Below are 22928 nucleotides of genomic sequence, written 5' to 3'. Positions count from 1 at the left end.
TTCCTGAAAGATGGTGAGAAAGTGTCTATGTGTGTTTTATATTATTACTCATATCTAGTAATATTTTTGTAATATTTTGTAAATGGTTGGTCCCACTGATCTGCTTGGAGAATCTGATTTTGTGCTTATCTGATCAGAAGTGCAAATAACTAGTAACACCTCCACATATATTTTAAATCATTATTATTCTTGATTTGCCACATCATCTGAACCTACAGTAAGCCTAAATTTTAGTCCCACCTAACATCTGTTCCTCTAGTGTGGGGTTTCTCAGACTAGGCATTTTTGACACTTTAACAGATAATTTGTTTGAAATTTTTGAGGAGTCTTGGTAGCTCTGTCCAATAGCCTCCCCCACTTCAATTTCTGACAACCTAAAATATTCTAGATATTGATGAAATTTCCAAGGATAATAGTGGGTATTGGAGGTAAAGTTTCCTTCATTGAGAATTGCTGGTCATAAAGCTGTAAAATCAAATATATTCACATCTGAATAAATGCCTACCTTAGAAGACTTGCAGGAATGTATTTTGTACTTTGATTTCCTTCTTCCATTCCTCTTTAATACTGCCTACCATTATCATTTGGTATTGTTAGCATTCTGGGAAGAAAATTATTTTTTCTCCCTCTTTTCAAGAATATGTAGTAGAATTATTGATTTTTAGAACTGTTAGTTTTGACCTAGATATCAGATAATGAAAATCTGTTCATGCTTGAGGAGCATACTCTTCATAGAACTTTGTTCTGTTTTATGCATAATATTTATTTCAGTGTGTTCTCCAGATCTTAGGACTAGATTAGCAGTTTATAATATAAGAAGAAACAGTATATTACTGGGAGACTTTTTTTCTATCTAAAGTGCTTATATATTACACTCTTCCTAAAAATTTTGGCAAGTGTTTTTTTTTCATAGTGATCATGCACTGGATTGTTGTATTTCTCCACAAGTAAGAGTAGATAGAAACATTCAGCATATAGAATATTTCTGTACTAGTGTATCATCTCAACTCAGTTTTTGTTTATTGAAGAAAAATACAATGTGAATTTTTTATTTTGAAAGGATGAGTTATAAATACAAGTAAGCTTGTATATGTGTTGATTTGAAGGAAATTGATCTGCAAACATTTCGAGCTATGTCACAGATATTCTAGAAAATGGAAGAAGACTGAACAAAGACTACTGAATAATGACTGCCATTCAAAGAGTGGCAAAAGAATAAATGTTGAGAACCAAATTTAAGTCCATAATAAAACATTGACAACCAATTTGCAACTTTTCTTTGATGATAATCTAAGTTCCCAAGAGATAGAGTCCATTTAATATCTTGTTCTTAATACTTAACCAGTCCTGAATTTTATTTATGTAAGCTTTCTGTTTCCTATGTACTATAGTTTCTTGTCCTTTGAGGATTTTTGTGCTATGTATCAGTAGTGAGAAATAGTTTATCTGCTGGCCGTGAGCTATTGTAGATGATACCAGGAAAAATGAAGTGCTGTGCTAGTAAAGGACATTGCAAGGCTTGATTGATGATTGCGAAACTCCAGGCACTAGTGTTTTAGCACTCTTCTCAGAATTCCTTCTTTTTGGAACCCAAAGCTCATCCCTCCCCCCTCAATTTCAGGCTTTACAGTACTATTATAATAAGGTTTCAGGTATACAATGTTGTAACTCCAGGGTAACAGAGTAACATGTTACTCATTGATGGAAGGAATGTCTTCAGTTCCCATTTCACCCTCTTAGTAAATTTAGTTTTAAACTCATCTGATTCTCAAGGTCTGCTCTTTAGTGTTTTATTGTTCCTTTATTGTGTTTTTCATATTCCACTTCTAGTAGAAATCATTCTGTCTTTATTCCTCTCCTTCTGACTGACTTCCTTCAGCTTAGTATCCTGTAGTTCCATCCATGTAGCAGCAAATTTCAAGATTCCATCTTTTCTTTTTTTTAAAATTTTTTATTTTATAAAGTAGCTCATAGTATTTTATTACATTTAATCTTCAAACACCAATCCCACCACCATTATACCTTCCCACCACCTTTCTTTGGATGTTTCCACCCGAACACTAACCCCTACCTCAAAGAAGAACTGAAATAATATATTTTGTATTGTTTGTTATGGAAAACCGCTGAAAATGTTCCAAAAAAGTTTCCTTAGAGGAAACAGTGAAGATTGTTGTGTTTCACCCAGGGGCCATTAAGCCCTTCTATAGTAAATCACTAATGTGTTATTAAAGGTTGATCCTTGTGTACCTATATATTTTATATGTAAAAAAATAAAATATTTCCCTCTAAGATTGATTGCCTCCTACTTTGAACCCATCAAATGTGGTGAGATACTCTTGGAGTGTGGGTAGGGGTGTGTGTGTGTGTCGTATGAAGTGTTGTGTGGCCACAAATGCAGCTGCTCAGTTTAGGAATAGGTTCAGTCATGGTTGAGGCTCTGCCCGAGCATGTGGAAAGTGGCCATGAGCATGGCAGCAGTTGAGTTCTGGAGGTTTTTGGCTGCCAGGGAAGGGTCTCACCCACCCCCCTCCAGGGTGCCCCAGGCGAATCAGCCTGGCGTGGGGACTGGCAGCATGGTCATGGCAAGTGTCATTGTCTTGTTATGTTCCCTTCTGGGAGAGAAGGACATGCGACTCTGTATGGTGTCCAATGACGTGATTATGTGGCACCAGCCAGAGGTGGCTTATGGGTGTCACTACTGAGTTGCCCGAGACTGGAGGATACAGGTGGAGGATCTCCATTCCCAGGCCAGTTGAACCCAGAGTTCTCAGTCACAAAGTCCCCCATACCTGGATTTTCTGGGGATTCACTCGTGGGTGAGCATGGCCCAGGCATGTGGACAGCAGCCACGAGCATGACAGCTGTTGAGTTCTGGAGGTTTTCAGCTGCCAAGACTGAGAGGAGTCTCACGCCCCCTCCTCCAGGGCACCCCAAGTGAAACAGTCTGGCATGCGGTCCTGTGGCAATTCCATCTTTTCTTAAAGCTAATAGTAGTTTATTGTGTATATGTAATCACAGTTATTCTATCCACTCATTTGTTCTTGGGTACTTAGGTTATTTCTATATCTTGGATATTGTGAATTGAACTAAATAGGAATGCATTTTAAATGGTGTTTGAAGGTTTGTGGGGTAGATTTCAGGAAGTGGAATTGCTGAGTCATATAGAAGCTTGATTCTTCATTTTTAAAGAAATCTTCATAGAGTTTTTTTATATTAAAAAGACTGAACCCTCTAACAGCCGGATGATGGTTTTTGTTTCCCACATCCCAGTCATCCCAGTCCATAGAGTGTCTTTTCATTTTCAGTCATTATTTTTTTGAAGTATAAAAATTTCTAAATATGATGAATTTCATTTGTTTAGTTTGCTTCTGTTTGTTTAGCTGGTGGTATTAAGTCAATGAAGACGCCTCTAAAGAGTCAGTATCATAAAAAGTTGTATCTTTTCCTCAGTATAATTTATGGATTTTGGTCTAATTCATTTTGAATTAACTTGTTTATGGTGTGAGATAAAGATATAAATTCAAATTTTTGCATTGGGAGGGGAGGGTAGCCAGTTTTCCCAACATTACTTATTTGAGTCTTTCCTTGCTCTACTTCATATTGCTAGATATTTTGTCAAAAATCAACTGTACATATACCAGAGTAGCTTTGCGGGGTCCTCAATTCTATTCCATTTGTCTGAGATTCTGCCTTTATTTTACTATCATGTAGTCTTGATTACTGTAGTTTTATAATATAATTTGAAGTTGGAATAGAAAAGCCTCCCTTCTAAATTTTTTTTCCCAGGGTTGCTTTACGAGTTTTATTACTGCATATAAATTTTAGCAGCATTTGGTCCTTGTTCCTTAAAACTGCCATGGGAATTTGTATTAAGTCTTCATTGAATATTTTGGTAAGATTATTAATTTTAATATTAATCCTTCCAAGTCACGAACAGGGCATGTCTTTCCATTTCTTTGTGTCTTCTATTAATAGTGACTTATAGTTTTTAATTGTTTACCTACCTCTTTAACCTCCTTCATTAAACTGATTTCAGATACTTGTTATGGGGACACACTTGTGAATGGGACTTTTTTTCTCTCATACTTCATTGTTTATAGATATGCTATGGATTTCTGTGTGTTATTTTTATAGTTTGCTGTGTAACTGCAGGTTTATTGTTTCTAGGAGGATTTTTGTTTTGCTAGTGTCTTTAGGGTTTTCTAAGTATAATGATGATGTCATCTATAAAATAGCGTTAATTTGACTTCTTTTTCTATCTGTATCCTTTTAATGTCTTTAACTTGCCTCATAGTGGTGATAGTGGACATCCCTGTCTTGTGCCTTATCTTAGAGGAAAGTTTATCAGTTTTATATAACTGAGTATGATGTTAGTTATCGGTTTGTGATAACTGGCTTTATATTGAGGAAAGTTCCTTTCCCACCCCTACTTTTATTGAGAATTTTATCATAAATATTAGGTCTTTTTAAATACTTTCTCAGAATCTGTTGATGTGATCATAAGATTTATATTGTATTGATAAGGTATATTTCATTAACTGACTCATGTATATTGCACTGTTCTTGCTCTTCACTCAGGGATCACTCCTGGTGTGGCTTGTAACGAACCTGGGTCAGCCACATGTGCTAGCCACCTTACCCATTATACTATCTCTCTGAACCTTAGAAAACCATTTAATGCTTTGTGCAAAACTGGTTTCAGAAGTATGAACTTCTTACCTGTTGGCTTGTCTGTGAATGTCATCCTTAGACAGATAGAGTACTCCTTTTGAGATGGTTGTTTCTTTCTTTGTATTTATATCTCACCATCCTGTTCTGGCTTGTAAAGCATCATTTGATAGATCTGCTATGAATCTTATGGGATATACCTTTGTATATATGTTTTTTCCTTGAACTTTCTGCTTTTAGTATTCTGTATGTCTTCCATTTTTGTCTTTCTTAATTACACTGTGTTTTGGAGTTGTTCTGTAGGGTTAATTTTAGATGAAACTTTTTGAGCTTTTTGAGTCTGGATACATGACTAAATCTTCAACTCTGGGTGACTAGTAGTTTTTCATCAATCTCACCTTCCTATTCCTTGAAGGCACCTAACATTCTCATATTGTTGTTCTTGAACTCATTCCATAGTTTTCTGGTATATTACTTTCTTTTCATAAATTGTATCATATTCTGTTCTTTATGATGCTTCATTTTGTCTTTGAGCTCACTGATTTGTTCCTCAGCTTCTGGCATTGTAATACTGAGGCTTTCCAATGAGTTTTATATCTTACCAATCATGCTTTTCAGATCTGTGACTTCTGATTGCCACTTTCTCATGTCTTCTCTCATACTTTCTCTTTCTTTATTGGCGATCTGTGCTATCATTTCTTTCATCAAACAACCTCATAAGGGTCACTCTTAGATGGAATTGTCATCTTAAAAGTTATAGAGCTGGTGAGGACTAAGGGACCCATACAGACTATCATCTTCAGTTCTTAATTTTGATGGACTTAATTTTCATTCTTCATTATGTCTACGGTGCACTGGGGGCTAGGGATGAGGATCTGATTTTTGTTCTGGCCTAGGTAGCCTGGGAAATCACATTCTCCATTTCCATCACCAGGAGCCTGTGCTGCTGTGTTTATGTTGAGACAAACTGCTGGTGAGTCTTAACAGCATAAATCTGGCTCCTTTTATATAAAGTTCAAAGTGAATCACCTTCTCTCAGTACCTATATTGCAAACCATAATGCCCAGTAGAATCACAGAGAGACAGAGACAGACAGAGGGAGGGAGAGAGGAGGAAGAAGGAGAAGAGAGGAGAGGGAGAGGGGAGAACCTGCCATCAGGAGGGGTGAGGGGTGGCGAGAGAATAACTGGGGTCATTGGTGGTGGGAAATGTACATTGGTGAAGGGATGGGTATTGGAACATTGTATGACTGAAATCCAATCATGAACAACCTTGTAACTGTGTATCTAATGGTGATTAATTTTTTTTTTAAAGTGACTCACCTTGGCTTCATGGGTTTGGGACTCCAATCTTCCAAATTGCTTTTTATGCATGCAAACTCTCAGGTCCATTCTTGCCACACTGTCTACAGGGCCATTCAGAGAATCCTTTTTTGTGTCTGTTTTATTGAATTTACAACCATGTATGATCCATAGAGCACCTTTCTCTGCCATTTTAACTCCACCCTCCAGTCTTAGAACTTCTGATCTTCCTGGGTCATGTATCCAATAAGCGAGTTCTGGGAATTCTCATTCCTTAAATGAAAAAATTTCAATAGCCAGTAATATGATTATACTCTCTGATTTTTTACTTTTGTTACCCTTAGTTTTCAAAATTTCTTCATCAGGACTGATTTTCAAAGATAAGTTTGTCCCAAAAGCTTCCTAAATGAATGTCCCTAAATGAATGAGAGCATGAACCAGAGAGATCGTATAGGAGTTAAGGTGTTTGCTTGCCTTTCCGTGCCCAGAGGGATTTTTGAGCACAGAACAAAGATTTTACTCTGGGCACCATGTATGATCCCCAATTTTTTTTAAATGATTGAACAAAAAAAATCTCAGGATTTAATCTGTATTTGAGAGGTAATACTAACATTTTTCAAGAGCAACAGATAAATTTTGAAAGCCTATGCAGTCACATTCCAAATCACATTCTCTGTTATTAGTAATTGCTAGTTCCCAACACATCTGTTTTGTCACTTAAGTTATTTTATTACTTAATGAAACTACCTTAAGTCTGAGCAAAATATTGTAATTGGACAACTAATGGCAGTCTACAGTTCAGTTATATACAGGGAATATATCAGAAAGTTGTTTTGAAAATATTGTTAAGTATTAAAATCGGTTTTTATTCTGAAATCTGAATATATAAAATGGCTGTAGGTACTCACTTTAAAGATTGGGTAGTCAGTATTGTCTAATAAGCAGTCAACATTGTTCAGTACTTTCAGCCATTAAATCATAATAGGACAAAACTATTTTCTCCCTTCCTCTATGACACTTCCCTTCATGGTACTTAATACATCTTTGTGGCACTCTGTCATCTATTCCAAATCCACACAGTATATAACTGGCCTTTTTATACTTTGAATTCATATTTTTGATAACCTAGAAGGAGAAACCACATGCTACATGGATTTTATTCCAGACAGATGGCTCTGGATAAGAATTTCCATTGAAGCTGGCTCATAAAAACAACAGCGGCTGGTGTTCTTTCTTTGAATAGCAAAACAAAGTAGTTTTCAGACGTGCAAAAAAATCTCAGCTTCACTACGAGCTCACTTATAACTTCTCACACTAGGAGATCCTCCTGTTCGAGTCTATTTTGACAAAAATAAAAATATAAGAATGTCCTATCTGCTCTGAAAAATATCTTTGGAGGCTCACACAAACTCAGAAGACCTTCAGGATAAAATTCAAACAAATGAACTGATTAATTATTTGATTAAAAATAAAAGTTTATCTATGTTTTAACTTTGGGGAGGCTTTTTGCTCTTACTGAATACTGTGTGCTTCATAGTGTTGTAAAATTGACATAGCACCATATCGGTACAAAATTAAATAAAACATCTATGTGTTGTCAGCCATTGCTTTGTAAAATAGAGTGCTGATTTTGGTCATTCCATATGTCAAGTATCAAACCAAGTTTTGACATCAGCTGGAGGGTGATAGGGATTTATGAAGCTCATGGAGGCTTAAGTAATTTTACATAAACATCACACTATAGTTTTTTTTCTAGCCCCTGGCAGTAAATTGCCTCAGTTAATACTCGGAAAATAATTTTATTGGCTCAGAATGTTGTATATTGATCTCAAGGATTACGTATCACCTGGGGACTTCCATCTGTACTGCCAGGCTAGTATTATCCTTGAATCATTCAGTAGCTACTTAATGAGTTCCTACTAGGTAGCAGGTACTTAGTTATAGGTACTTTTTCTGAGACAGCTGCATATATGGTTGAGAGCCAAAAAGAGTTATAATTAGAACTCTTTCTTTTTTAAGTTTAGTTCACCTTACTGTGGCTTAATTTCATCTGTAAAATATGTTGAATAATAATCGTAACCACCAAAGTGTTCTTATAAGAGATAAATGAGTTGAGAAAAAGAGTATGTAATAGTATCTAGGACCATAATCAATACTTATTAAGCTCAGCTACTGTCGTTATCATCATTTTTATGAGATGGGCAAAGGATATTATACTGGCCCACCTGATAGTCTGAAATTCTACTATTTGTTATTTATTTAGCTTAAGAAAATACATGTTATTCAGCAATACAAACACATCAACTATTGATAATAAAACATAAGCTAACTAATAGGACTATCCCACATAGCACAGCGGGTAGGGCATTTGCCTTGCATGCTGCTAACCAGGTTTTGATTCCTCCATCCCTCTCGGAGAGCCTGGCAAGCTACCGAGAGTGTCCCGCCTTCATGGCAGAGCCTGACAAGCTACTGTGGCATATTCAATATGCTAAAAAAAGTAATAGGTCTCACAATGGAGATGTTACTGGTGCCCACTCGAGTAAATCAGTGAACAACGGGATGACAGTGCTGCAATGCATCCCACAAAAGAAGGGTGTACTGAAATCATAGTTCAAGAGAGTAAGATATTTAATTGTGAAAATTGATAACATCCAAATTCATTGCCACTGTGGTTATTATTATCATCACAAGGTCAATGCAGTGTTGTCATAGCTGTTAGACTAATTGAAGAGTGGGTGGAGAGATCCAGAAAAGACAACTCTCAGGTTTGTCCATGACTGGCTTTGACCTTATATTCTTTTCTCCTCTTGTTACAAAGAAAATAGGATCTGTCCAAGAAAATATGCTTAACAGTTTAATAGGCACAGGCTGCTATGGTTCAAGACCTGAATGTACATCCTAATATTGTATAACCTTTAGGCATAGTTTTAACTGACCTCTGATATTTATAAAATGAATGTGATAGAATCTTATGGAGATAGTGAAAAGATTAAGTTTGATAATACCTAAAAAAGTCTTGGAATTATCAAAAACTCACTACATTTGCCTGTATCATTGTTGGTGTATTTCACTAATATTTGAGCAGCTTTGTTTTAGGTATTTACCTTTGTCCTTATTCTCGTTTTTACTTAATTTTGCATGCCCTGTTTGGACTGTAAGATAAATGTAAAGTTTGTTTCCAATTAATAATGTCATAAGGGCCACACCCAAGAGACCTGTTTGGTGTGGGTGTTGAGGGCACTCAGTGATGCTCTAGCCTGTGGGGGGAGGTAAGGGGCCCATCAGGCCATGCTCAAGGTGCCATGAAATACCAGTGATCTAGCTCAGGATTGACATTAGGCAGAACATGTGTTGTACATCTCCCTGCCCAATATATTTTAAACTAATTTTTTATACTTTTATATTTCTAATAGTAATCTGAAGCATACCATGAGATTCCCATTATAAAATTAGTTAATAATGTAGCAAGTTTGAAAGCAAAACATCTAGATTCTGTGTGTAGCTGAAATACAAGCATTAGAATTGGGGCAGATCATTTACTCTCTTTGTAATTTGGTTCCCATCTGAAAATTTTAAAATGCTATCTAAGTGTACTATCATTTACAAATCATATATCATTTAAAGATTGCCTCTCAAGTTCCTGGAATTCTAAGTCTAATAAGTCAAGATGATTCAGTTTGCTCGTAACAGTTGAGAATGAGCATTTCCATTTAATTTTTCATCTTCGTGATTGTTGAATCTTAAAGGAATGTTAAATATTCCTTAATTGTGTCTAAAAATATTATCAATTAATTTCAGCCTTATCATATTAAATAAATGCATTGGTATAGGGACAGCAAAACACTGTGATGACTACAACTGAATATTTCAAAAAAATTTATTTGAGTTGAATTACCTGTTAAAGGAAGACTTTAGAATGTATAAAGGAACATTTTTAAACAGACTGGTAGTATTATTTCTTCTGTTTTTACCTGTTCTTATAGAAGTTTCTAAGACCAACTCCATAATAATTATATCAATTGCTTAATATGGTATCCCTCCACTGAAATATTTATAACCTAACTTTATCACCAAATATTAATTTCAAGGAATGATGCTCAGATTATGTAATTTCAATTGAACGGAAAAATTCTTAAGTAGCTTTAAATGCCTGCAGTAGGTATATCTTCCTCAAAGGGTAACTTAGTTTATTTCAGGCTAATATACTGTACTATCAATGTAGCACGTTTAAAATTCCTTTAAACAGATAGCACATATATTTAGCCTATTGCTAGTACTAGCTGTCAGTAACTACGTGAATTTCTGTTGGGAAGAATTCCCAAAACCAAATCCAAAATAGGAGCAACAAGTATGTGATTGATTGTTACTGAATTAAAAGAAACAGCAGTATGTATATATTTATAATCCTAAACCTTGAATTCTTCAAGGGCACAAACTATTCCACTCAGTTGTATACTATAAATGCCCAACATGGAACACTATGGGACTTTTGTATTTTTGCAACTCAGTTGATTTTATTAAAATTAAAATTAAAATGTTTGGTTTTTTAATTTATTTTTTAATAAGTGAATCACCATGAGGGTACAGTTACAGATTTATACATTTTTGTGCTCATGTTTCCCTCATACAAAATTCGAGAACCCATCCCTTCACCAATGGCCATTCTCCACCACAAATAAACCCAGCATCCCTCCCACCCTCCCCAGTCCCGTCTCCCCCCACCCCACCCTGTCACTGTGGCAGGGTATTCCCTTTTGTTCTCTCTCTCTAATTAGGTGTTGTGGTTTGCAATAAAGATGTTGAGTGGCCATTGTGTTTAGTCTCTAGTCTGCATTCAGCACCCATCACCCTTCCCCCACATGGCTTCCAACCACATTTTACTTGGTGTTCCCTTCTCTATCTGAGTTGCCCTCTCCCCAGAATGTGAGGCCAGCTTCCAAGCCATGGAATCAACCTCCTGGTACTTATTTCTACTTTTCTTGGGTGTTAGTCTCCTACTCTGTTATTCTATATTCCACAGATGAGTGCAATCTTTCTATGTCTGTCTCACTCTTTCTGACTCATTTCACTTAGCATGATACTTTCCATGCTGATCCACTTATATGCAAACTTCATGACCTCATTTTTTCTAACAGCTGCATAGTATTCCATTGTATGGATGTACCAAAGTTTCTTCAACCAGTCATCTGTTCTAGGGCACTCGGTTTTTTTTCTAGATTCTGGCTATTGTAAACAGTGCTGCGATGAACATATAAGTGCAGATGTAATTTCGACTATACTTTTTTGCTTCTCTGGGATATATTCCCAGCAGTGGTATTGCTGGGTCAAATGGGAGCTCAATTAATAATTTTTTGAGAATCGTCCATATTGTTTTCCAAAAGGGCTGAACCAGTCGGCATTCCCACCAGCAATGTAGAAGGGTCCCTTTCTCCCCACATCCTCTCCAACAGTAGTTGCTTTTGTTCTTTTGGATGTGTGCTAGTCTCTGTGGTGTGAGGTAGTATCTCATGGTTGTTTTGATCTGCATCTCTCTGATGATTAGTGATGTAGAACACTTTTTCATGTGCCTTTTGGCCATTCATATCTCTTCCTTGGAAAGTTTCTGTTCATTTCTTTGCCCCATTTTCTGATGGGGTTGGATTTTTTTTTCTTGTAGAGTTCAACCAGTGCTTCATATACCCTTGATATCAACCCCTTATCTCATGGGTATTGTGTAAATATCCTTTCCCATTCTGTAGGTTGTCTTTGTATTCTAGTCACTGTATCTTTTGCAGTGCAGAAGCTTTTTAGCTTAATGTAGTCCCATTTGCTTATCTCTGTTTTCACTTGGTTGTCCAGTTGCATATCATCTTTGAAGATACCTTTATCTTCAATATCGTGGAGGGTTTTGTCAACCTTGTCTTCAGTGTACCTTATGGCTTGTGGTCTGATATTGAGGTCTTTAATCCATTTTGATCTGACTTTTGTGCATGGTGTCAGGTCGAGGTCTAAGCCTATTCTTTTGCATGTGGTTGTCCAGTTGTGCCAGCACCATTTGTTAAAGAGGCTTTCCTTGCTCCACTTCACAATTCTTGCTTCCTTATCAAAGATTAGATGATCATACATTTGGGGTTGTATGTAGGGTTATTCCACCCTGTTCCATTGGTCTGCGGCTCTGCCTTTGTTCCAGTACCATGTTTTAATTGTTACCGCTTTGTAGTAAAGTTTGAGGTTGGGGAGGGTGATGCCGCCCATTGTCTTTTTCCCAAGAATTGTTTTAGCTATCCATGGGCGTTTGTTGTTCCATATGAATTTTAGGATTGCTTGATCCATGTCTTTGAAGGATGTCATGGGTATCCTTATAGGGATCGCGTTGAATCTGTATAATGCTTTGGGGAGTATTGCCATTTTGACAATGTTGATTCTCCCTATCCATGAGCAGGGTATATGTTTCCATTTCCTCATGTCCTCTTTGATTTCATGGAGTAGCATTTTATAGTTTTCTTTGTAGAGGTCTTTTACTTCCTTGGTTAAGCTGATTCCGAGGTACTTGATTTTCTGGGGCACGATTGTGAATGGGATTGCTTTTTTCATGTCCCTTTCCTCTGCCTCATTGTTTGTATATAGGAAGGCCATGGATTTTTGGGTATTGGTTTTGTAGCCTGAAACTTTACTGTATAAATCTATTGTTTCTAAGAGTTTCTTAGTAGAGGCTTTAGGCTTCTCTAGATATAGTAACATATCGTCTGCAAATAGTGAGTTTGATTTCTTCCTTTCCTATCTGGATGCCCTTAATCTCTTTTTCTTGTCTAATGGCTATCGCAAGTACTTCCAGTACTATATTGAAGAGAAGTGGTGAGAGTGGGCATCCTTGTCTTGTTCCTGATCTTAGAGGAAAGGCTCTTAGTTTTTCCCCATTGAGGATAATGCTTGCCGTAGGCTTGTGGTAGATAGCTTCGACTATCTTGAGGGAAGTTCCTTCAAAACCCACTTTGGTGAGGGTTTTCATCATGAACGGATGTTGGATCTTGTCAAATGCTTTCTCTGTATCTACTGATATGATCATATGGTTTTTATCTTTACTTTTGTTGATATGATGGATTATGTTGATTGATTTCCGAATGTTAAACCATCCTTGCATCCCTGGGATGAATCCCACTTGGTCATGATGTATGATCTTCTCGAGGAGTTGTTGGATCCTATTTGCTAATATTTTGTTGAGGATCTTCACATCCATGTTCATCAGGGATATTGGTCTATAATTTTCTTTCTTAGTGGTGTCTTTGTTTGCTTTTGGTATTAGGGAGATGTGTGCTTCATAGAAACTGTTTGGGAGAGTTCTTGTTTTTTCAATTTTCTGGAAAAGCTTGAGGAGAACTGGCAACAGGTCTTCTTTAAATGTTTGGAAGAATTTGCCAGTGAATCCATCTGGGCCTGGGCTTTTGTTTTTGGGGAGATTTTTGATTACAGTTTCAATGTCCTTAATATTAATGGGTCTATTCAGGTATTCCAAGTCTTCTTTGTTCAGTCTTGGGAGATTGTAGGAATCAAGGAATTCATCCATTTCTTTTAGGTTCTCTTGTTTTGTGGCGTATAGACCTTCAAAGTAGTCTTTAATGATTTTTTGAATCTCACTGGTTTCTGTTATGATGTCCCCCTTTTCATTTCTGATTCGATTTATTAGGGTTCTCTCTCTCTTTCTTTGTGAGTCTTGCTAGCGGTTTATCAATCTTATTTATTTTCTCTAAGAACCAGCTCTTTGTTTCATTGATCTTTCGGATTGCTTTTTTTGGTTTCCATGTCATTAATTTCTGCTCTAATTTTTATTATTTCTTTCCTTCGGTCTGGTTTTGGGTTCCTTTTTCTGGTCCTTTTCTAAGGTCTTGAGTCGTGAAGTCAAGCTATCTATGTGGGCCCTTTTTTCCTTCCTGAGGAATGCTTGGAGAGCTATAAATTTTCCCCTTAACACGAATTAGCTGCATCCCATATGTTTTGGTAGCTCATGTCTTCATTCTCATTTGTTTCTAAGTATCTTTTGATTTCTTCTTTGATTTCCTTCCTGACCCACTCATTGTTCAACCTTGAGTTGTTTAATTTCCAGGTGTTTGATTTGGTTCTCCGTGTCTTTATATGGTTAGCTTCTATCTTCAGCGCATAGTGGTCTGAAAAAATGGTTGATACAATTTCTATTTTTCCGATTCTATTGAGGTATGTTCTGGGGCCCAGTACATGGTCTATTTTGGAAAATGTTCCGTGTGCACTGGAAAAGAATGTGTATTCTTTCTTCTGGGGGTGTAAAGCCCTGTATAGGTCTATCAGGCCTCTCTCTTCAATTTCTTCTTTCAGAGCCCGTGTTTCCTTGCTGAGTTTTGTTCTTGTTGATCTATCCAGAGGTGATAAGGCGGTATTGAAGTCTCCGACTACCATTGTGCTGTTAGTGATGTCCTCTTTAAAGTCTGTTAGGAGTTGTTTTAAATATTTAGCTGGTCGTTCATTAGGTGCATATATATTTAAGAGTGTGATTTCCTCCTGTTGTACATATTCCTTGATAAATAGAAAATGACCTTCCCTGTCGCTTTTAATCTTTTTCAACCTGAAATCTATGATGTCAGATACTAGGATGGCCACTCCATATTTTTTAAGGGAGTTGTTTGCTTGCAGGATTGTTTTCCATCCTTTGACTTTGAGTCTGTGTTTACTCTGTTTGTTCAGGTGTGTTTCTTACAGGCAGCAGAATGTTGGGTTTAATTTCCGGATCCATTTTGCCACACTGTGTCTCTTGATAGGTACATTTAGGCCATTGACATTGAGAGAGATTATTGTGATGGGGTTTTGTGTCATCTTTCTGTGGGGTTTGTTGTTCTTATGGGGTTCCTCCTTGTCTTACAGTAGCCCCTTTAGACCTTCTTTTAAGTTTGGTTTTGAGTCTATGAAGTTCCTGAGCTATTGTTTATCCGAGAAATAGTGTATGGTTCCTTCTAGTTTGAGTGAGAGTTTAGCCGGATAAAGTATTCTTGGTGAAGTGTTCATTTCGTTGAGTTTTTTCACTCTGTCCCACCATTGTCTTCGGGCTCGGAGGGTTTCCTCTGACAGGTCTGCTGTAAATCTGAGGGGTTCTTCTTTGTATGTGAATTCCTTCTTTGACCTTGCTACTTGCAGAATTGTGTCTCTATCCACAGCATCCGTCATTCTGACTATGATATGCCTTGAAGTCTTTTTATTTGGGTCTCTTTTTGCTGGCACTCTTCGGACTCTTTGGATCCGGATTCCTGCCTTCTCCAGCTCTGGGAATTTCTTAGCAATGATGTCTTTGAATGTGTTTTTTTCATTGGGGTTACTGCCCTGTGCTCTGGTACTCTAATGATTCTTATGTTGTTCCTCTTGAAGTCATCCCCGAGGATTCTGATTCACTCTATAGCCATTTTGAGGTCTTTTGCCATTATTTGTTGTTGTCTGTAAGCCTTCTGCAGCTCATCTTCAAGGTCGCTGATTCTGTCTTCGGCTGTAGTCATTCTACTGTTGAGGGCATCTTCTGAAATTTTTAATTCATCTACCATTTCCTTTATTTGTGTGACTTCCATTCATAGCTTTGAAATTTCTGCTCTCATTTCTTCCTGCATTTTTTTGCTAGACCGTTCCAGTGCTTCATTCATATCCTCCTTTATTTTATTGGATGTTTGTTCCATGGTTGCTTGGATTACGTCTACTCTCCTCAAGATTTCCTCTCTGAATTCTTTATCTGAGAGGTCGTAGATATGAGTAGCCCCTGTTGAGGTTTCTGGAATCTTTTCTTCTCCCTCTCTTCGTAGAGGGGATTTTCGCTGCTTCTTCATATTATTATGGAAGTATAGAGTTGGAACTTTGTAGTTGTTTATTCCTGTTCCCTCTTGCTGTGGGAAGGAGGGGCTCTGGTTGTGCTATTGCTGATGGCAGCCTTGTTCCTATTCTAGAGTTCTTCCTTATATTCAGGTGTTCTTCCTGATTGATGTGGGGGCTCTAATGAAGGCTTAAGGCTAAGTTCTCTTCATGAAGGTTTTGCTAAGCTTCTCTTATTCACTGATAGTTTTTCTAAAGTTAAAGTAAGCTAATGGGCTATTTTGCATAAGTGATTGAGATGGCTAAGGCGATTTTCAAAGAAAAAGACTATACCTATTGTGCTAAGGTAAAAAGTGAGGCCGCAGCTCTGGCAGGAGGCCATGCCCCTTTTGAGACAATGCCCCCTGAGATACAGGCCATGCCCCCAGTATCTTCGTGGCGGGGGTCGCGGGACTCGGGGCAGGGTGGCTGCTGGACGTCCGATATCCAGGCGGCCGCATGGGAACTAAAATGTTTGTTTTTAAATGTCTTTATCTTTTATTTTTTTATTTAGACACAATTATTTACAATGTTATTCATAGTTGGATTTCAAGCATACAACTATTCTACATGTATCCCATCAACAGTGTCAGCTTCCTCCATTAATGTCCCCATTTTCCTTTCCACCTTACACACAGCCCCTTTGACATATTTTTTTAATTTGGTTATTACAGTTTGGGTCTCCTACTTTCAGGTTTGTCAGTATTGTGGTTCAGATATATAGTTGAATAGCATCTCTTCACCTATGTGTCTGAAGCCCCTGCCCCTGTTACTTTCCATCTGCCTCCTCCTTTTCCTCCTACTCTTTCTTTACTTCCCTATCTTCAATTCAGTAGTCCAGGTTCCAGAGTAATCTAGGTATTCTCCTTTTAATGTCTTGCCTTTCCTTTCCCTGTTAGTCTACATGTACCATCACCCCCAACCCCCTACACCCCACCCCACCTCTGTGGCAGGCATTCCCTTTTGTTCTCTCTCTCTCCTTTTAGGTGTTATGGTTTGCAATAGAGGTATAGAGGGGCCATTGTGTTTGGTCTATAGTCTACTTTCGGCACGCATCTCCCATCTCGAGCAGGTCCTCCAAACACCCTTTACTTGGTGTTTCCTCATCCAATATTTTGATAGAGTTTTTGGAATCATTTTGCTCATTTTTGTTAGTTCTTTATATTATCTTGCATATTATATCTTTATCTACTATATTGAGTGCAAATATTTGCTCATATTCAGTTGGATGTTTTTTAGTTTCAGCCGTGTTTGTCTTGCCATGCAGAAATTCATCAATTTGGTGTAATCCCATTTGTTTATTTTTGTTTCTGTTTCTTTTGCCATGTAATCATGTCATGAAAAACACTTGAGGTCTGAATTTTGACTTGTTCTGCCAGTGTGTTCATCAATGTACCTTGTAGATTCTGGTCTGATCTTAAGGTTTTAATCCACTATGAATTGACTGTTGTCAAATGTATGGTGTGTTGTATGGTGTGAGAAATGGATCCAGCTTTATTTTTTACATGTAGTTTTCTGACTTTCCCAGTGCTATTTATTGAAGAGAGACTGTATATAATCTACATGGACCTGGACTCCCTTGTCAAAATTAGTTGACTAGAGTTCTGAGGAGTTGTCTTTGGGTGCTCTATTCATTATTTTAATTTTGTAATTTATAAAGTTGTTTATGATTTATTGCATTCAATATTCCAACACCAATACCACCACCATTGTACCTCCCCACCACCATTATTTCCAGTTTTCCCAAGTCCCCCCTCAAGCCTGCCCTTTAGCAGACCCTTACTAATTTATTTTATATTGCTTGTTATAATTCACTAAAAATGATCAAAAACTAGTTCCTTAGAAGAAAGTGTGTGAATATTGTGATATCTCACCACGGAGCCATTTAGTCCTTGTAGATGAGATTACTAACATGGTGTTTCAGGTTAAGCCTTGTGTGTTTACATTTTCTTAATCAAGATTGGTTGCCTTCTACTTTACATCACATCCAGTGTGGTGTGCTATTCCTGGTTTATCAGTACTGTAGAGTTTGACATTACGCTCTAAGAATTCAGAAATTTTGAATGGGATGATACAGCTGGAGTTAACTTTTTAACTGGATGGTGACTCTGGGTGCCTGAGCTACAGAGCCTAGTGGGGCATCTCTGAAACTTGTTGATCTCTTTCAAGATTATAATTTATGAGTCTCTGGATCATGGCCAGTTAATGAACTTATTTGGTGCCAGAGGCAGTTCATGGGCATGACTGCCAGGCTTCCAGAAGAACAGGAAGATGAGGGAAGGGAGCCCATCCTTGAGTCTGTGAGAGCTTGGATATTTCAGTCACAAAACTTTGGGTACTCCATTCTAACTCAATGGTCAGAGAGCCTTACCTTATTCTAGTAGAATGCTGTTTTGATCACTATAGCTATATAATATCATATCAGGTTAGGTATATACCTCCCATTTTCTGGTTTCTTAGTGTTTGGTTATCAAGGTGTTTTGCTGTTGTTGTTTTTTAATGATTGCATGCAAGCGTCATTATTGATTGATATCAGCCCTTGAAGAATTTCTTCTGAATGTGGATGGGGATTACATTGAATCTATATTGAATCTAATATAATTTAGGTCGGATGGTCATTTTGACAATATTGATTCTTCTAATCGAGGGACATGTAATACTTTTAAATTTCCTAAATTCTTCTCTTTATTAAGTAACATAGTTTTAAGGAATAGATCTCACATTTTTGTTAGGTTGAGTCCTTAGTGCTTGGTGTTTGTTTTATTTTGTTTTGTTTGTTTTGGGGCCACACCTGGTGATGCTCAGGGCTTACTTCTGACTCTGCACTCAGGAATCACTCCTGGCAGTGCTTGGGGGAACCACATGGGACGCCAGGGATTAAACCCAGGTCAGCCGTGTGCAAGGCAAGCACATTACCTACATACTCTCTCCAGTCCCTTCTTGGGAAGATTCTTTATTACCATTTAGATTTCCTTGCTTGTGATTTCTCTATTTCCTTTTCATTCAGTGTTGAAAATTTATAGATTCTAAGAATATATCCATTTCTTCTAGGATTTCTTTTTTTTTTAATTTTTATTTTATCACCATGTGGAAAGTTACAAAGTTCTCAGATTTATGTCTCAGTTATACAATATTCAAACACCATCCCTTCACCAGTGCCCATATTCCACCACCAAAATCCCCAATATACCCCCCGGCCCTGCCCCCCCACCCCCAACTGATGAATTTCACTTCATTTTCTCTTTACCTTGATTCTGTTCCATATTTCAACAAAAAATTCATTATTGTTGTGGGAGTTTCCCCCCAAACAAGACAGCCCTACTAAGGAAGCATTTGATAATTAGTTTTCCATTAAAAGATTGTATCTTTTCAGTTTTTAGAAAAGGTTCCGCGGCCGCATTAGCGGCCGCGCGGTTTGGATGTGTCCCAGTCCCACATCCCAGAGCCATGTTAGTTGCTGCTCAGTGTCGCCAGGGCTCCATCTGGAGAAGGTGTTTCTAGGATTTCAAGTTTACAGTAAAGTTGTTCATAGTAACCTCTCATATATTCTTGAATTTCTGAAGGGTCTGTTGTAATACTATCAGTGCCCAGCATGGAACACTATGTGAATATTAAGTGTTTATTAAAATTAGCTGATTCACGGGGGCCAGGGATGTAGCTCAGAGGATGTCCTTTGTTCTTAGGAGGTTCTGGCTTTGATCCATGTTATCACAAAATAAAAATAGCTGATTTGTAAAATACTTTTCATTCTTTTTCTCTCAAAAACCATAATTGTAATCATCTTTAAATTTTTTGTTAAAAAAATAAAAGCACAGTGATCAAGAGTGACTTGTGACATTATTTGAAAGCAAATTGACCAAAAATATGTGATTAGAATCCACCACTTCTCTCACTTCTACTCCTAATCTAGCTCTAGTTTCTTTGAAAATCAAAAGTCTTGGAGATTGTTACAAAGATCTCATGTATACTAACAAATTTTTCTTTTTTTCTTCCAAGGTCTGTAGAGTTGCCTATGAAATCATGCAAACATTGCATCCTGATGCTTCTGCAAACTTCCATTCTTTGGATGATATCTACTATTTTGGGGGTCAAAATGCCCACAACCAGATTGCCATTTATCCTCACCAACCTCGAACTCTAGACGAGATTCCCATGGAACCTGGAGATGTCATTGGTGTGGCAGGAAATCATTGGGATGGCTATTCTAAAGGTGTGAACAGAAAACTGGGAAGGACTGGCCTCTACCCCTCCTACAAAGTCCGAGAGAAGATAGAAACAGTCAAGTACCCCACATATCCTGAGGCTGAGAAATAAAGCTAAGATGGAAAAGCAACTCCGTTCAAATCATTTGAGCCAAGCTGTTTATGAAGGAAAGTCCTGACCATACAAATCATGGTTACATGCATAGACACCTTTAGCACAGGAACAACTGGGAACAGATGCTTCATTAGTGGAATTCCTCTTTAACAAGGGCTGTGGAGCCCCAATCCATGCACAGTTGGATAATGTACTCACATATAACATGCAAGCAGGTTGTTTCTATTTCCCCCTTCTTTCAAAATTATATCCCCATGAAACAAACACTGCCACATTATGTTATTTAAGTAACAGACATTTTTTGTGTGAGACTTCAAACATGGTGCCTATACCTGAAAGACCTACGTTACCTAATAAGAAGACCTGAACTCCCTACCCTGTGGAAGTTGATTCTTACCCAGTGGTGGTATTATAACCACTGCATTCAATTCAACAGATTCAGAATGAGAATGGATGTTTTTGTCTGGATTTTTTTTTCTAAGTAATTGCCTAAGTTCATCCACCTCATCATTAATAAGTAAAAGATACATCAAAAAATAAAATATTCACTCTCCATTAAGAACTTTTATAAAATAATGCCATGAACAGATTCTTTAGTAATTAATGTTTCTGGACATTCTTTGATAACAAAAAATAAATTTTAAAAAGAGGAATTTTGTAAAGTTTCTAGAATTTTCCATTGCACGATACGGTAGTCAGCTTTATGGTGACTATGGGAAAAAAACTGATAAAAATAATAGTTTTATAGTCTTTCTGGTTTACATTTTTTGTTTATGATTAAGGAGCTAATCCAGTCTTAGTTCAGAGAGTCATTGGTCCGTTTTAATACTGAACCTGAGTTTAGTTGCTGCACATAACAAAATTGCTAAGAACATTCTGGGAGCTTTAGGTTCATTTTGAACAGTTTATTTAATCATTCTTATCCCCCCCAGAACTTCATTTCCAAAACTCAAGATTTCAGGCTTTTGATGACCTTTCATATTGCTGCCACTTAAACTTTTGTGACCTGGGTGCTGTCATTTATCCACAAATCATTCTTCACTCCTTTTTTAGCATGTCTTAAATTTAAGAGTATCAGAAACTTTTAAAGGCAGGAATTACATGCCTCACAATGTATAGAATTTGGGAATGAGAGGGACCAGTGTGGACTTGGGATTATGTAGAAAACAGATGTGAGGTTGTCTCTTTCAGCTACTTTTAGTAACCCCATGTTAGTATTACTTCAGAAGATAAAGCTAACACTCTTCATGGTCTCTCTTTTTCCTCCATGTAAAAGCACTTACTGTTTTCTATAGGCTTACTCATTTGGATATCTGGAAACTGGATCTCATACATTTATTCTACCTTCTAAAAGAAAAAAAATAGGCGTATGTAAGAACCAGTAGCAGTCCTGCTGTAGAAAATCAGGAATCCAGGCAATGGCTGTAAGGCACATCCTCACTAAATGGAAATACCTGTATTCAAAGCCACCAAGTTTCCCCAGATTCTTTCCTTCTAATGAAGGAAAGAGCAAATATTATTTCCTTTAGTGTGAAAAGTTTTCAGTGTAGTTTGGTATAAATAAGACATTTGAAACAAAAATCTGCAACTGAGCAGTTACATTTGAATATGTGTTATAGTCAAAACCTGACTAATAATTGTGAGTCTAATTTTTCCCCTTATAAGAGAGCCTAAGTAAATCAGTTACATTTCATTCAGTAGTTCTAAGTTCCAGGGTCCAAAGAACAGAAAGATAAGGGAAAAGGAGTGTCTTCAAATGGAGGCAGACTTAATTTTTAATGTTTTACCTTACAGTTCTAGAATTTCCTTTTAGTTATATATTATGTTTCTCTGTTTAGATTTTTTTATTTTATACACATTTTCTTTTACTTTCATTGTGTTTTCTAGAAAACGTGTCCCTTTTCTTTGATCATTACTCTGTTGAGTAATTTTAGATGTATTTACAACATTTAAGACATTTAGATGTTGTAAATGTTTGTGTTTTGAATTCTATTATGTTACTCCGAAAAGTGATGGTCTTTGATGATTTTATTATCTAGAGGGTGAGAGGGCCATACCCAACAGTGCTCAGGGATCATTCCTGGTAGTGCTCAGGGGACAATATGTGATACTTGGGGTCAAACTAGGGTTAGCTACATGCAAGACAAGCACCTTAACCCCTGTAGCATCTCTCTGGCTAGTATTTATTTTAGCAGGCATTTAACTTCATTAAATCCAACTGTAAACTGTTGGCAGCAACCCAAATCTCAATTCAGTTATTTTAACTTTACCTGGAGTTTGTTATACACATGTAGTATTTAGGACCAACCAGAAAATGTGTAATTCTTTTCCTACAGAGTTTGCTCAGTTTCTAGCAGCTGTAACTGCTCCAGTTCTTCAACCACAAAAGCTGTTTTTGTATCAGTGCAAAAGTCATAAAAATGGGAAACTTATCTTGTGTCATTATCTTCTTTCAGCCTCTTTTTTTTAATTTTAATTTTTTTAATTAATGAGTCACCGTGAGGGTGCAGTTACAGAGTTTCGTGCCTGTGTTACAGTTATACAATACTCGAGTACCCATCCCTCCTCCAGTGCCCATTCTCCTCCATTGATGGCCCCAGGATCCCTCCCTCCCCCACCCTCGTGCTGTCCACCCCACCCGACCTCCCCCCCTTGACAGGGAATTCCTTAATGTTCTCTCTCTCCTTTTGAGTGTTATGGTTTGAATGGAGATACTGGGTAACTATCATGTTCAATCTATAGTCTGCTTTCAACCCGCTTCTCCTATCCTGGGTGGATCCTCCACTGCACTTTTGTTGGCGTTCC

The 22928-nt window shown here is 37.3% G+C and overlaps 1 protein-coding gene across 4 annotated transcripts in view; it reads left to right on the top strand.

Annotated features, from left to right (window-relative positions):
• Positions 1 to 22555, top strand: part of FUT8 (fucosyltransferase 8) — a 280643-nt gene extending 258088 nt beyond the window's left edge. For all 4 annotated transcript variants that reach the window (XM_055132354.1, XM_055132353.1, XM_004612349.2 and 1 more), the window contains one exon: positions 19803 to 22555. In XM_055132354.1, the coding sequence (XP_054988329.1) occupies positions 19803 to 20120 (318 nt within the window). In that variant the 3' untranslated portion in view covers positions 20121 to 22555. The remainder of the gene's footprint in view (positions 1 to 19802) is intronic.
• Positions 22556 to 22928: the final 373 nt, after the last annotated feature.

Source organism: Sorex araneus, chromosome 3 (genome assembly GCF_027595985.1).
Source record: "Sorex araneus isolate mSorAra2 chromosome 3, mSorAra2.pri, whole genome shotgun sequence".
NCBI lineage: Eukaryota > Metazoa > Chordata > Mammalia > Eulipotyphla > Soricidae > Sorex > Sorex araneus.
This window is presented reverse-complemented; position numbering and strand designations above follow the sequence as displayed.